Genomic DNA, 14,967 nt, shown 5'->3' with positions numbered 1-14,967 from the left:
ATTTGCTTTGATTAAATTAACATCAGTGGTGAAGATTTTCTTTCCCATGAGTTCTTACCCTGTAAAGTACTCATTTTATCAACATCATTTGTGAAACTTGTAGTGAAGAAGGGAACTGTTAAAAGTTTCTCAGAACAGAAATTTTAATTTCTGCATTTTTCCTGCTTATATGTCAAGGAGAAATATACTTTATTCATAAACTTACTAACTTCTTTGTATTCTGACACCCTAAAGCATGCAAACACCTGAAACTGGTTTAATTAATATAGAACCATAGAATGGCTCATGTTGGGAGGGACCTGAAAGATCACCTAGTTCCAACCCCCTGCCATAGGCAGGGATGCCACCCACTAGATCAGGTTGTCTAGGGCCTTGTCCAACTGCTGGGGATGGCGCATACACAGCTTCTCTGGACAACCTGTTCCAGTGCCTTACCACGCTCACAGTAAAGAGTTTCTTCCAAATATCTAACCTAAACAGATTTTTTTCTTTTTTAGTTTAAAACCGTTACTGCTTGTCCTATCCCTACACCCCCAGACAGAGTCCCTCCCCAGCTTTCCAGTACCCACCTTTAGGTACTGGAAGGCTGCTACAAGGTCTCCCTGGAGCCTTCTCTTCTCCAGGCTGAACAACCTAAACTCCCTGTCTTTATATTTGAAACTAATATTTGAAATTAATATGTGATATTAATACTCATCCAGCAGGTAGTGATGCTTTAGAAACAAATGATGCAGCTTCACAAACTAGGTTGATGCATCATTCTTTTTAAGTAGATGACACTGAAGAATGAAAGGTTTTCAGTCACCAAAATAATTCTATTCTTGAAATATACCATCACTGTCAATCAGTAGAAAGTATTTATCTCACTAGATTTGCACAGCCTTCTATAATTCTTTAAAGAAGATGTTGGAGCTAATGACTATTTTCCATTAAAGAGTGTGTGTTACTTTGCACTTAAATAAATGCTATTTGAATATGTTTCAAGGATATGTGTATTTAAAACTGTTTATAGTCATTGGCATTTTGTTTTGATTCTTTCTCCTGCTACCATTTGTCCACATTTGAATAGAGGGAGGTAGCTGTTTGTTTATAGCTAAGTGTGAAAAGAAATAAAAGCTATAGAATGAGAGTGAATGTAACTGCTGGGTCACCAAGAACTAGAGAAAACACACAGGAATACATGCATTTTTGCTTTGCATCTTGACATTTTTCCCAGATTGGAGGAAACAGAATTTAATTTTATTTCCCAATATTGAGTGAAATATATCTGTACACCACTGCTCGTTTGGAGTGTGGATGGTCACAATTCCTTCAAGAACAGGGAAGAGTCTTACTAATGCTGGGCCTCCCACTGAGTTCACTAGGACTTGGGTATTTCTAGGGCTGGGGGGGCACAAACTCTTCTCAGTTCTGGACCATCATCATAAGAACAACACATAGCAGAAGTATTGCTTTGCTTAACATCCCATAAATTGAAGTCAATCTTAGATTTATAAATCCTTGTCAGTGTCTGAGGCAAGGTTCTACAACACAGAGAAAATAAATAAATAAATAAATAAATAAAAGAAAAAAGAAAAAAAAATGAAAACAAGGCTGTGCCTGGAAGATTTGTGCATTTTCTATTCTGGAAAGCTATGGCAGATTTCCTATGTTGGAAAGCCAGTGCATGAGAAACACAAGACAAGAAGTCACAGAGGCAGGAGAAGAATGCACTAATGTGACCGTGTGTACTCTCTGGACTCCAGTACCCCCAGACGATGTTGGGGTATAATCACGGGCCAGCAGCATCTAGTAGGAGAAGCACAAGGAAAAGACAAAGTCTGAAACAAATAGTCTGGCATACGAATTACTGCCATTTCTTTCTATCCCATTATTCCCTTACCATTACTTTTACACAACTTTGTCCATTGTTCTGTTTCCTCCATCTTCTTTCTACACATTTGGTGGATTTTTTTTTTCCCTGATTTCTTATTCTTTATTCTTAGTTGATGACCTGTGCTGTGTTCCTCCTTCCTGTTGTTATTTTCTATCTCCTGTTCTGCATTATTTCTAATCAGTTCCTCACCCTCAAATATCACAGCCAATTGACATTTTGAGAGCATTCTCTAAAAAAGGAGAAGCTTGTATGATTTACTGTTTGTTGTTACATCAGACATTTAATAACTTTTGAGAATCTTGGTCAAATTTCATAGAGGAAAAATTTCAAAAATGGTCTTTTGACTTTAACTTTTATAAAAACAGATTTGTAAACAAAGTACCTAGTGAGAGAGAGAGAGATTATGATGCAAATTTGCAGCTATTATTTCCACTAGAAAATCCACTGTAACTGCTGTAAGTGAAAGAAAGGTATAGGAAAGCAGGCTTCTGCAGCTCACAGGGGACTCCTTGATTACTGTGATACACAGTTCTTTCTTCTCCTCTACTCCCCGCAGGGAAGTAAAGTGTCTCTAGAGCATATTTGCAAACATAAGTAGGCACCATAAGGCCCAGGAAATGCATTTCTGCATCGTAGTGGCAGTCTATGCCATCAGATTTCATATGAAGCAGAACCCTGGTAGACTGACTGTATATGATGAGTGAACAGATGAGCATGTCACCAGGCGACCCAAATCAGATTATTCAATGTGTAGAAAATGCCTACTGGTTACTTTTTGTTTCAACTGAGAGAGAAAGGAACATCATTTTTATTTAAGTTCCAGACAAAACTTAAGGGAAGGGGAAACTTTAGATTCTGTCTCACATTCTGTGTGATCTAAGAAGAAAAAGCTCTGTGGATCTGAAACCATCAATGATCTGACAATACTTGGTTCTGAACATTCTGAGTAAAACACTGGAACGTATCTTGCAGGCTGCTAAAGAGAAGTATCTCTATAAACACTGTGTATCTTGTTCAACAAGCAACATTTCAGTATAATGCAAGCTACTATGCTGGTGGTAGGTTAGTAAAAAGAACAGTCAGTAAAGCAATCACATGATCTGGCAGAGAATATGAATTACAGCTAGGATTCCTTTATTTTGCACATGTGGAATGGACAAGAATTACAAAATTACAAAACTGCATAAACTTCCACAAGGTTGCAAGGAACAAAGGAACTGCACTCAGTGTCAGCTAAAGAACTATGTGTAACAGTCTCTCAGCTGACTGCTTACAGCTCTTATTTTGCAAAACATTATGAAACTCATTTTTAAAAAATTAAAAACATTTCTGAGTTCACTTTCTGGTTCCCCTTCCATAAATAGTTTATTTGTTTGTTTGTTTATTTATTTGTTTATTTATTTTTACCTGAAAAGATAAAGTACTGCTTTTATGGCAGGTAACAGAGTTGAACACATACTTATTTTGGAGGGCAGAATCACAATAGCCCTACCTAGCAGTTCCTGAGATAATCTTTTATACAACTTTGCATTTTTTTTCTCCTTTTTTATTTTATTATTTTATTTTACATTTTACTTTATTTTCTCCACACAACTAGAGGCAAAGTGGTTTCAGCCAGTGTCTCCACTGGGCTCTGTTTAGTGGGTGGGTAATGCGTTAGCAAACAGCCATAGCTTCCAGCAAACTGAATTCCCAAGATCTGTAAGGATGAGATGCTGCACTGTGCTTTAATTCTATTCAGTACCTGTCAGAGGAGCTGTGTGAGAATACTTCTATAGGTATAGTTCTTCTGTAGTTTCTCCTCAGACTGGAAAGGGGAAAAAAAAAAAAAAAAGAAAAAAAAAAAAAAACAGAAAGTCTTAAAAGCAGAAGGGGAGATTAATTAAAGTCAATAAACAAAGTAAAAGTGGAAAAGGATTAGCAGAGGAATGGAAGGAAATATAATGAAAAGTATGGAAAGAGAAGGATGAAAGAAGTAAGAGCAGGAAAAAAAAAAAAAAAGAAAAAAGAAAAGTATTTCCTAATTGTGCTTTCAAGACTGTCCCTAATGGATTTCACGTCATCCGAATTCTAGCAGATAGCATGTGCTGAAAATGCTGCAGATGGCTCAGCTCAGCAGCAAGGATGGCTTGGAAGGGAAACAGTTCCTGTTGCTGCCTCAACAGATTGTTTACAACAAAGATACCGACAGTGCCCAGTCATTGTCATGAAACAGTGCTTGTTCCCTTATTTGAGGCTTCAGTCTGGGCACTTCAAATGGCTGATTTGTGCGTGATTGAAATCAGGGGGGGCCTTGATAGTTCAATTCCTGCTGCTGAGGAACAGCCCCAAAGGTTTCCTGTCTCTTAACAGCAAGCAGTGTTGAGTGGAAAAAGCAGAGCAGGATTATCTCAATGAAATATTCAAAGTATAATGAAGGCTTCCTTCAAAAAATCACACCATGAAAAGCATGAAACACCATGAAATATTCATTAATATAACCTTCCATGACTTATAATCACTTCACATCATAGTTCATATGGAAGAGGTTTAGATGGAAGTCCTCAATCAGTGAATTCCATTTCCATTAACAGAACAGATAGTAGGTTTTTGCAAGTCGTTAGCTAACAAAGCTACCAACCTTCTATCTGTACTACTACCCAACAGATGCTTCATGTGACCACTGCTGTTAGGGTGTCACCTCAACATGTTTCCAATTAGACAGGAGCCCTCACACCCTAAAAGGATGCACTTCAGCTGTGTGTGAGGAAACACTAACTGCTGGTTTTGTACACAAGTCTAGTCTTGAGACCAGTCTCTTAAGCTGTCTGAACATAAAGAAAGATGCTGGTTGTATACATTAGTATACACCAGCCACAAGTTCTGAAGATTTTTAATTCATTTCATAGTTTGGTGGATCATAGTATTCCTTCTCCTCTATAAAAGAGTTTGAAGACTGTAAATGCTTCTGTTCAGGTGTATTTGCCTATTAATGTTCATTCTCTATGTTAAATTAGCATAAGACAATTAGACTAATAAAACTTTCACCAACCTGTTTTCTTCAAAGACTATTCCACAGTCTGTTCCATCTTACTTTTAACAAACAGCTAAGGACATGCAACATGCTCTTACTGTCCAAAGAAAGTGACTGCCTGAAGATCTCATACATCTTTAATTATATGTTTTAATTCCAATTTTTTTTTTTTTTACCTAACTGCTTACCTCTCCATTAAGAAATACTAGTCTCTTTCCTTCTTACTTTCAGAAAACATGTCCGATTTTCTTGATATTCATAACCTTTATATATCCTAATTTCCCTGTCTCCTGTGCTAAAGCAGTCAACAGTGACTAGCCCACTTTGCTACTTTATCCAAGTAGGTATTCATCATCTGAATGGTTTGATGAGAAAAGATGCACAGACCAATCCATTCACATTACAGCTGAATCCAGTCCCATTTACATTAAATCACTGTATACATATGCAAGTTACATAGTGAAGAATCAAGGACTACTATTTGACAGAGCTATTTGAATGTAGTCATAGTCACTTGTCATCATAAATCAGGTAGCATCAACCCTTTCATCATCTCATTTGGTCTTCTGTGAACTCTCTCCTGTTTATCAGATGGTTTCTGATAATGAAGAAGCCAGAACTGCAGACAGCCTTCTCAGTAACCAATTGGTATATTACATGTGGAAACCATCCTATTAAAAGTAGGAGCCATAGTTGAACCCCTCCTCCAGGTACTGAATTATGTGAACTGACAAAATTAGGGAAACATCTTTAACTTATTTCTCCAAGGCAAATAATTTTGACCACAAGGTCTGCCCATTAAAAAAAAAAAAAAAAAAAAAAAAAGCAACATATTTCATACTTTCAAGTAGGTGACAAACACACTGGGTACAAATGAAGAATAACAGAAACCAGGCCAGAACCACTAGAATCACCTACTTCAATTGTAACAGTCCAGCAAAATACTTCCAAAACAGGATAATGCATATGGAAATGCAGAATTCAGGTTATCACTAGACATGTACAGCACAGGTAACTGCATTGAGAAGAGTAAGTGACTTCAGGCTTACTGCAGATACTTCCCTGTATGTGATCTCTGTGAAGTACACCTGAACAAAAAGAACATGTTATACTCAGAGGAACAAAAAGAACTGTCAAGAAGAAACCAGAAAGCAATCTTATTTCCAGTAAGATCACTAATAGAATAGCTTGTCAATTTTTCAAATTCACAGTCAGAAAATCATGTGGAAATAGTAAGGCACTCATTTTAAGGATACAAAATGCTCTGAGCAGGTAAAAAATCCTCTGCAACTGAAGTTTCAGATGCTAAAAAGATTGAAAAGAAGATCAAGGTGTGAACTGATTACTGTCTATAAGCGTTATCAGAAGGGAAAGTAAGAGAATAAGGAGCTTTTCAAAGTTGTTAAAAAAGAAATAAGATAAAATGGCTAGAAGTTGAAATTACACAAAATTGAGCTTGAAATGAATTCAATATCCTATTTGCAAAGAGAATTGAAACATCAGAACAGTTTGGTATTAAATATATATATATATATATATATCAGAATTCTGCATTTATAAAGTCTTCAAAGCTTAATCTAGTTTATAAGAAGAACTGAAAGCTGCTCATACCCAGGGATGTGGTTGCCTAGCATTGTTGTACTTTATGTACAATCCTTTTGTTTGTTTTCCGCAGACAATTCAGCCTACAACACTGATCTACATATAAACTGCATATACAATTCTTCATTAGAACAACGACTGCAATTCAGTTTACATCACCTGAGCCATAGTGAACTTAGCTGGTGGCTTACAGTGGCCAGTTAGGAATTTACTTATTTTTTCTCAATGGATACATAACTGTTAAGAATACTATGCCTTTTCTGCTGTACCCCTGCTAGTATTCTGCTCTCTCCTTCCTTCTTTTCCCAGCCTTGCACTGACACTTCCACATCAGGTCACAGCTGATCACAGGTTACACTCAGTGCTATGAACTGCCCAAGGGAATTTATATGTCATTTTGATAGATACACTTATGCTTTCAGGACAGTTACCAAATAAGTGAGCTTTTCTCTGGCCAAAAAGTAGATATTCCCTTTCTTCACATTTTTTCTTTCCATTTATTTATTTATTTATTCATCTGAATGAGTATATTTTGCTTAATTATATTTGTTTTTCTGAAGTTCCAACGCTCTAACATAAAGCCTTAAAAATCCCCATTACATTTTTTTTTTTTTTTTTGGACGGAAGAAGAAGAGGGGAAAAGCACATTTCTTTTCAGAGGATATAGATGTGTGTCTTCATTAATTGGGTGTCTCAATTTCTACTCCAGTTAGAAAAGATGGGATTTTTTGCAGTCACAGGAGAAGCAGAACAAAATTAGACACCAAAAGCTATACTTATATTGACTTTGGAGGAAAAAAACAAAATAAAAATAAACATTGGTTTGCCTTAAATACAATCCACAGCAAGCCTAGACACTCAAAGGCTACTTTTTTTCAGCTTGACTCATACTGAGTAGTAACTTAATCCTCCTTATGGATGTTGGTTTGGCGCAGGCGACAACATAAGGCCAGTCTCTTACCCTTGATTCATTTACCAGGCATCTGGGGAAGCAGAGCTGTAGTTAACAGAGAGCATACTGGGGCCATAATACAGTAGTATTTTTCTAGCTCCCTGGCAAAACCTTTGTGAGCCATATATCTGACGGTCCCCCAAAGTCTCTCCCACACTGGGGATCAATGTTAAGACCTTGCCCAGATCTGAAATATTTATACAGAAAGCTGAAAAATAACCTCTAACAAATTGTCTGTTCCCAGTTCCTCACTAGGACGACTGCACAGTCATAACAGACAGAAACAGGTGAGCAAGCCCCGAAATGTCTTGGCTAACAAATGATGGAAGTCTTCCCTGAACTTCTCATTTTGTTGCCAGTCATCCCCTGGCATTCTCTGGCTCTGATATGTTTCATGCCCTTTGGGGAGAACTCAGAAGAAAACTTTCTTCTGTCTTGTTTCTCAGGGGAGAGGAAGGAATTTTCTCATGGGATGGTGAGCTGAGATAGCTCACAGAGGATGTCACTGACAATTGAGAGACCTGACCATTAGCAAAACCTCTCCATTTGTGACCATGATAAATAGACTTCTCCAACTTTATTATAAAGCTTGAAGGAATGGATCAAATCCAAAGCTGGCAGAGCTGCAGTTCAGTTGCAGCCTAAGCTTAACTGATTTGACATTTCATGATGCCAATGCCAGTTCTCCCAGCAGTTAAGGTATAACAGAATGTTACACCTTATAGGAAAAAAACAGAGGAATTTTGTGATCAGCAAGAACTTGGTGTGTTTTCAACAGAAACACTCACAGGCAGCTAGTTGCCTTCCACTGAGAAGTCATTCCCTGCCAAAGCTGATATACTCTAATGCAAAACCTGCTAAAAAGCATAAGTGACCTTGCATGTTGCCTGCAGAGGACAGAGCTGTCTCATATTTTTCCCAGTGAAGAATTTATCACAACTGTAATATTATTTTGAATACACTGTATATCATATATACTCTGAATAGCATCAGTTTAAAGGTTCCTGACTTACACCAAAGATCATTTTGATACAGCACACTTGAAAAACAGATAATTAATTTTAAAAGGAAGCTACTGTGCTATATTCCATGAGTTATGAAGCATGCAACCAGAGCTTCAGAATAACGTATGCTTATGTGAAAGGATAAAGCTCATTGAAGCACAATATATTATCTATAGACATATGGGATAGAAATTGGACAAGGGAACATTTCACTGACGTAGTGAAATTCTAGCACAGTCCTCCCTGCAACTTAAGTAAAAGTATGTTCTGGGATAGTGAGCCTTGCTATGGTGTAAGACCAGTATCAGCAAACCCAAATGTTACTTTCCAACCTTGGATCTACTGATGCCAACAAAACTGCAAAACTTCTAGCTCTGCTCTTCAGCCTTTTCCAGTACATCCTGGATCATGCACTGATTTATTTTCAAGGGGTTAAAAAATAGCTGAAGTGAACCAGTTCTCCAGGATGCACTCCATGGTGTGAGAGCTACTTCTGTTTACTGGGGAGTCTTGCAATTAGGACTTTCTTAAAATGAATAGACACTGAATTTGCTTTATTGAGACTGAAAAACAGGCAAGCTAATCTAAAAAGTAGGCAGTCTGAACCTCAAAAAAAGAAGAAAACCGGGCACTTAAATTTCTATGACACAAGTTCCCACATCGTAAAAAACATTACTGTTTTCCCACAGTATGGAACTTATTTTGTACACAAGATCCTGAAACTAATCAGACAAGTCACCTGTATTTGTAGATAAAAGGTGTTTGGCAAAAAGGAAATCAACAGAGAAGGCAAACCTACTCTAACCAGCTCAGGCCAAGAAATACATCTTTTCACATTCTTCCTCAAACAAACAAACAAACAAACAGAAAACCTCTTCTTTAATTCCTTCTCTTTCCCTCTGGATAGCTGGCTTGTTCTGAATTTTGTTTTTGCTTATTTTAAGACTCAAGCATGGAGAAATATATCCAAATATTTTCCAAGCATATATTAAAACTAAAAATATTTTAGTTTAACAAAACTCTTTGGGTAATTGACAATTTTTATTTATTTATTTATTTTTAAAGGTGGCAGCAAATTAACTGGCAATCAGTCTGAGAAATAAAATGTGGAAAACAAATGTTTTCTGTAATGTAAAAAACAGCTTATTAGCAAAAAAAATCATGATATAAGTTTATTTTTTATTTATTTTTTATTATTATTATTTTTAAAAATCTTCTTCTCATCTTAAATGCCACTTTCTCAGGACAGGAATAATGAAACTCCCTTTGCATACACCTATTCTCTGGATAAAAGTATAATTCCAGTTACTAGTTACCAGAAAAAAACAATAGATTATCTTCACCCTTAATAAATGAACTTTAACTTGTATTGAGAAAAGAAAAAAATAAAAATAATAATAAAAAAAGAGTAACATTTCATTCAGCCCAGAAGATGCATGTACAGGTAGATCATGGAGAAATCAGCATTTAAAGGCTGCCTAAGTAATAACAGGTTTTTTTTTTTGTTTGTTTGTTTGTTTGTTTTAGGAAACTGAAATTTTCTATTTTATTTGCTTGCCCAGGTACCCCAATTTGTTTGTTCTCTTTGGAAGTCACTGTACATCCCCTCAGTTAATTATTGCTAATGTTTTGCGGAGTGTGCTGCAATTAATTATTGTTATTAGTGTAATTAGTTTGCTAAATATAAGCAAGTAATGCTTGGCCTCAGGATTTAGAAGCTCTTTTATGTATGCTTTGTAACACTCCAAAACAGATTTAAACCAGAGGTTTGAGCTGCATCATGCTAGGGACCATGAGAGTACTGGGCTCACCAAGCAGATGTGGGTCTACGAAGGTATTTGTAATCAAAACCTGTTTCAAATCCATTAAGATTATTAGGGTTTAAAACTTGTAAGTCAACTTGAAGTAGTTTTGAATGGTTCTGAGCTGACCTGAGATTTGTCATCAAACCAGAGAAGACTGAGCGTCAAAACCTTTTTAAACTGGAAAAGTATATACATTAGGCATTAGAAATGTGTAATTTCAGTATGGATTATAGTCAAGTGAAAGTCAGTAGAAAATTTACCTTTTTTCAAGTGTTCTTCAACATTATTTTTTTTTTGCCTTTTTTTTTTTTCGCCTTTTTTTTTTTCATTTTTATTCCTTGTTCTAGCCTTATTTTGGTCTGAACATGCAACAGAGCTATGGCAAAGTGTATAGCTGTGCTTGATATCAGACACAACCCACACAAAGTAACAAATAAGCATATTGCTCTGAAAACCTAAACAGTACTGTTTTCAGAACACTTTGAAGAGATAACTCATTGTAGGGAATCTATAATCTATAATTACGATACAGAAATCTCTTTCCAGGTGAATAGCTTAGTACATTTTAACTAAATGCCAGTATTATCTACTAGCTATTATCAGTAGTCGGTTTTTGTTTTGTTTTTGTCTTTTATAAAGTAGTGACTGAGATTTTTTTTTTTTTTTTCTAAAACTAATTTACAAATGTGAAGTGACATTTCTTAAACCACTTGCAGTTTATATGTTATTACCCTTATGTAGTGAGTATCAGACTTGGATGTGCTGAGTTTACCTTTTATAACCAATTCTTGTGAAATTTTACTAGAGTGGATAGCCCAAATAACAAGAAATTGGCTGTCCTCATGGACTATCTGCTATCTTGGAAAACAGAACTGAAGGGACAACACAGACAACCAATAGCAAATACTCTGTAACTACCAACACCAAAAGCACATCCATTGTTGTTGTCCCATTCCTTATTCCTTCCTGCCCATACGAAATGGCCACCCACAGCCCCTTAAAACGAGTGTGCAATTGTCAATGGAAAGACCTCCACACACACAGTGTGAAGTGGCACAGGAGAGCAGAAGAGGGTGGGAAACAGAAGATCAAAATGCCCAGGGGATCCATAAAAGTGAACTGTGTTCAGAGTAAAATGATATCTTCAAACATTTCTGCAATTTAGCTCTTAAAGAAAACTCTTTCCAAAACTGATTTATTTAAAACTGAATAAAATGAAGAACCGAAAGTATAAAAGAGATATAAAAGATGTTTGTTTCCAACTCAGCAACTTAATCCCAGCTTAAGAAGGGAAGGAGGAGGGAAAGGAAGAAAGAAATCAAGATATTACCTATATATCATCCTATATATCACTTACCCAAAGTCTAGGATGAAAATAGAACTTTCTCTCTCTCTCTCTCATCCCTATGCTACCCTGACCCTGTTTTTGTAGTTAGACTCATAATTTCCTGGACAGAGTGAATCTAGGTCACTAGGAGAAAGAAGAGCTCATATTGTAGAAGGGAAGGAGTCCTTCAGGCCTTTTTCTGCTTTTAATCCAGTGTAAATTAATCCTGCCTAAGCATCAGTCAGAATGAATACATGGCTTATGGAGTAACACTAGTTCTTCCTTATCTCTATCAGCATGCCATCAGTTGGGCCAGCTCAGTATTCCACTGAAATATTTCATGCCCATTCCATAGGGGAAGCTCATAGCAAATAAATGATGAGAAAGGAGTCTGCCTCCTTTCTTCTAGTCTTAAGTCTCTCGGTTGCTGTTTTGTTCCCCAGTTTATCTCAGAAGGTTTTCAATTATCTCACTGAATGTCATAACTGGACATTTCATCCCATTTTTATTTCTCTAGACCACACAGACACACAATTCTTCTTAAGTAATTATCTGGTCTTTCTTCGTAGAGATGTCATTACCTTCTGTAATCCACAGCTTTGAAGGATTTAGTGTCATGAAATCATCAGCTAAGTTTTTCTGAACAATGACAGTGAGATTTGAATAAATTTGTTTGTTTATTTTAAAATTTGTGTTCTAAAACTCTTATCTAACAGTAAATGGAAACTCTAAAGTTTCCTCAATATGTATATAGTATTTGTCTGTTATGATTCAATCACAATATAAATATGGTACAGCTTGCAATATTTTTTTTGTTTTGGTGAATGAGTTTTCAAAATTACATGAGTCTTACAAGAATGTTTGGAAAAAATTTCTGCCATCTTTTGGGTGCATTCAGGAAAAAAAAAAGTGACGTTTTGCTGAAAGTTCCAGCTGACACAACCTGTACATCTGCTTTACCATGGATAAGATAATTTGAAACTGCAGAAAGTTACTCTAAGATAACCAATATTTTCTTCTTTCCCATTTTGTATAGTGATCACAGCATAACATCCGTGCAAGAATTGTTTGCCTGGTTAAGCAATACTGGTGGGAATTAGCTCTCATTGAAGGATATGGCACTGAAGTTGAAGCTAAATATAACAAGAAAACAGAGATTATTGATATACACAGGAAATTATAACAATTCCCAGTATTTAATTTTATTATATATGTTTTTTATATATATCTATACCTAGTCTTGTTGTTTGGATAGGAAATAAAACTTGTTTAATCTACACAACTGTTACAGTTTAGTGCTTCAGATTGTTTATCCTGAAATTTGTTTGGAATCTAGCCTTTATATATTATATTACTTTTTGTTTGGTTGGTTATTTTCCTCTTCTTTATTTTTGAATTTCCTGGAGATGTAATAAATGCTTGTCGTGTGGCCAGCTCAGTATACTGGCTTCTGAGACAAACACTGCATGTTCAGCAAAGTCTTTTTAAGAACAGGGAATGCTAGTGTCAGTGAGAATAAATAAGAGGTGACAATATCTAGGAAAAAGAAAACATTGTCTGGAGAAAATAATGACTCCTCTTAAGAAATACCATTGTCAGACAGTAGCATATCTTGCCAGCACTGGACAGTGATATTAAAATATGCTGCAAATCTACCTTATCGCCTGGCATGAGACTCAGACATGCATTCTGTAACTGATGGGACGGGAGAGGAGAGTAACACCAGCTGAGCCATAGTGATACTCAGCAAAAAAGTCAAAGGAAGATGTGGGGAAGAAAACACTGTCACTGTAGGCATCCTCCACACTTTGCACGTACAGCTGACTTGTAGTTAGTAACATTTCTGCCTAGGCTCAAGGAGGCCAACAAGTTACATCCGCACTATCCATCACCCCTCACCAAGCGTTGCAGTGCCACGAGCACCTGCTGTAACACTAACAGCAGCAAGCTGACCGCCCTCTCCTTTATACAATAGAGCCAAGGTTGCTTTTGCAAAAATATCTAATAAAAAAGGCTTATAATATTTCACTCTGTAACAAATTAAGCTGACTCACTGCCCCAGTCATCAATTATAGACTTTTATCCAAACCATGTGCAATAAAAAGAGGAAATAAACCCCTTAATAAATCATTCTTGTTCTGTGAACTTTACACTCCCAGTTCACCCCTTTTCCCCCAAAATGCTGCTGCTGAAACTTACCACTTTTGCCAACTCCCCCTGCTCCTAGCATCACCACCTTGTACTCTCTGGAGCCTGCTGAAGAATTGCTGGAGGAGCTGATCATTTCATTTTCTAACTCCATCTTGCACGAGGCAGAAGAAGGGAGCAAAAGGGAAGAAAAAGCAACTGGCAGGTGCTTTCTCTGGTCTTAAAGAACTACAAAAGGTCCGTTTAAAAAAAAAAAAAAAGGCAGAAAGGAAAGGTATAATACAAGAGATACGATTTATCAGCCTCGCACTCGCTCTGTGCCTATGTTAGCTGGAGAAGGTCTCATAGCAACCACTTTAACAGCTTCCAATAAAAATCTCCCTCTGCCCCCTCCCAGCTCTGTATCATTCTCTGTGTTTCTCTTCCTGGACAGAAGCAGTTTTGTGAGGCTCAAGAGCTCTGATACCTCTGGGTGTTGCTGTGTCATTGGAATCAAATTTAGCAGAGCCTCCAGAACAAAGAAATGGATCACATTTCCTAATTATGATGCTTATTATTGCACATATCACTTGCTTGAATTTTAAACAATAAAAGACTATCAGACACAATAAAAGACTATCAAACTCCTTGCCACCTTGGAGTTAAATATTCATCCTATGTTCAGCAAGTTTGCTAGACTTATATTTAACACAGTCAGAAGCAAAATGAGCAACAACTTTTAAAAGTCTTTGCAGGTAGCTTCATGAAGAACAAAGTTGTCTAAGGTTCAGCTTGTCCCCAGATCATTTTCTTTTATTTCAGTTTGCATCCTTTATTTGCAGAAATAAGCCACATATCTTGGAAAATGGCTGTGAGGTGTTTTTTGTTTTTGTTGTTGATGTTTTTTTTCCCCACACAGAACTTTAGAAGGGGCTTGGGACTAGAGTGGAGGACCTATTCATCTACAAAATATCCATGCAAGTAAAATAGAATAACGAACTGGTATAAATATTTCATACTAATGTAAAGTGGCATATCTAACCAACCTGGTCAGCCCTAACAAATAAATAAATAAATAAATAAAAAGTAAAAGTTTGTGAATAGCACAGTGTGACACATTCTCCAACTAGAATTATCCAGTGCAAACTTACAACTAAGGACAACAACTCTTCATTGATTTCTGAAGACGTCCTTAACAGATGTAGAACATTCAAAGAATGTGATAAGTAATAAGACTCTTTCTCAGTTTTAACTGTTACAC

The 14,967-nt window shown here is 36.5% G+C and overlaps 1 protein-coding gene across 2 annotated transcripts in view; it reads right to left on the bottom strand.

Moving 5' to 3' along the window:
• RIT2 (Ras like without CAAX 2) overlaps window positions 1-14,058 on the bottom strand; it is a 207,613-nt gene extending 193,555 nt beyond the window's left edge. Inside the window, exon 1 of one of the 2 annotated variants that reach the window (XM_040541740.1) lies at window positions 13,779-14,058. In XM_040541740.1, coding sequence (XP_040397674.1) covers window positions 13,779-13,881 — 103 coding nt within the window. In that variant the 5' untranslated portion in view covers window positions 13,882-14,058. The remainder of the gene's footprint in view (window positions 1-13,778) is intronic. The other variant, XM_040541739.1, reaches the window with a different exon arrangement.
• Between the last annotated feature and the right edge of the window lie 909 nt (window positions 14,059-14,967).

This window comes from Cygnus olor, chromosome Z (genome assembly GCF_009769625.2).
Source record: "Cygnus olor isolate bCygOlo1 chromosome Z, bCygOlo1.pri.v2, whole genome shotgun sequence".
Lineage (NCBI taxonomy): Eukaryota > Metazoa > Chordata > Aves > Anseriformes > Anatidae > Cygnus > Cygnus olor.
This window is presented reverse-complemented; position numbering and strand designations above follow the sequence as displayed.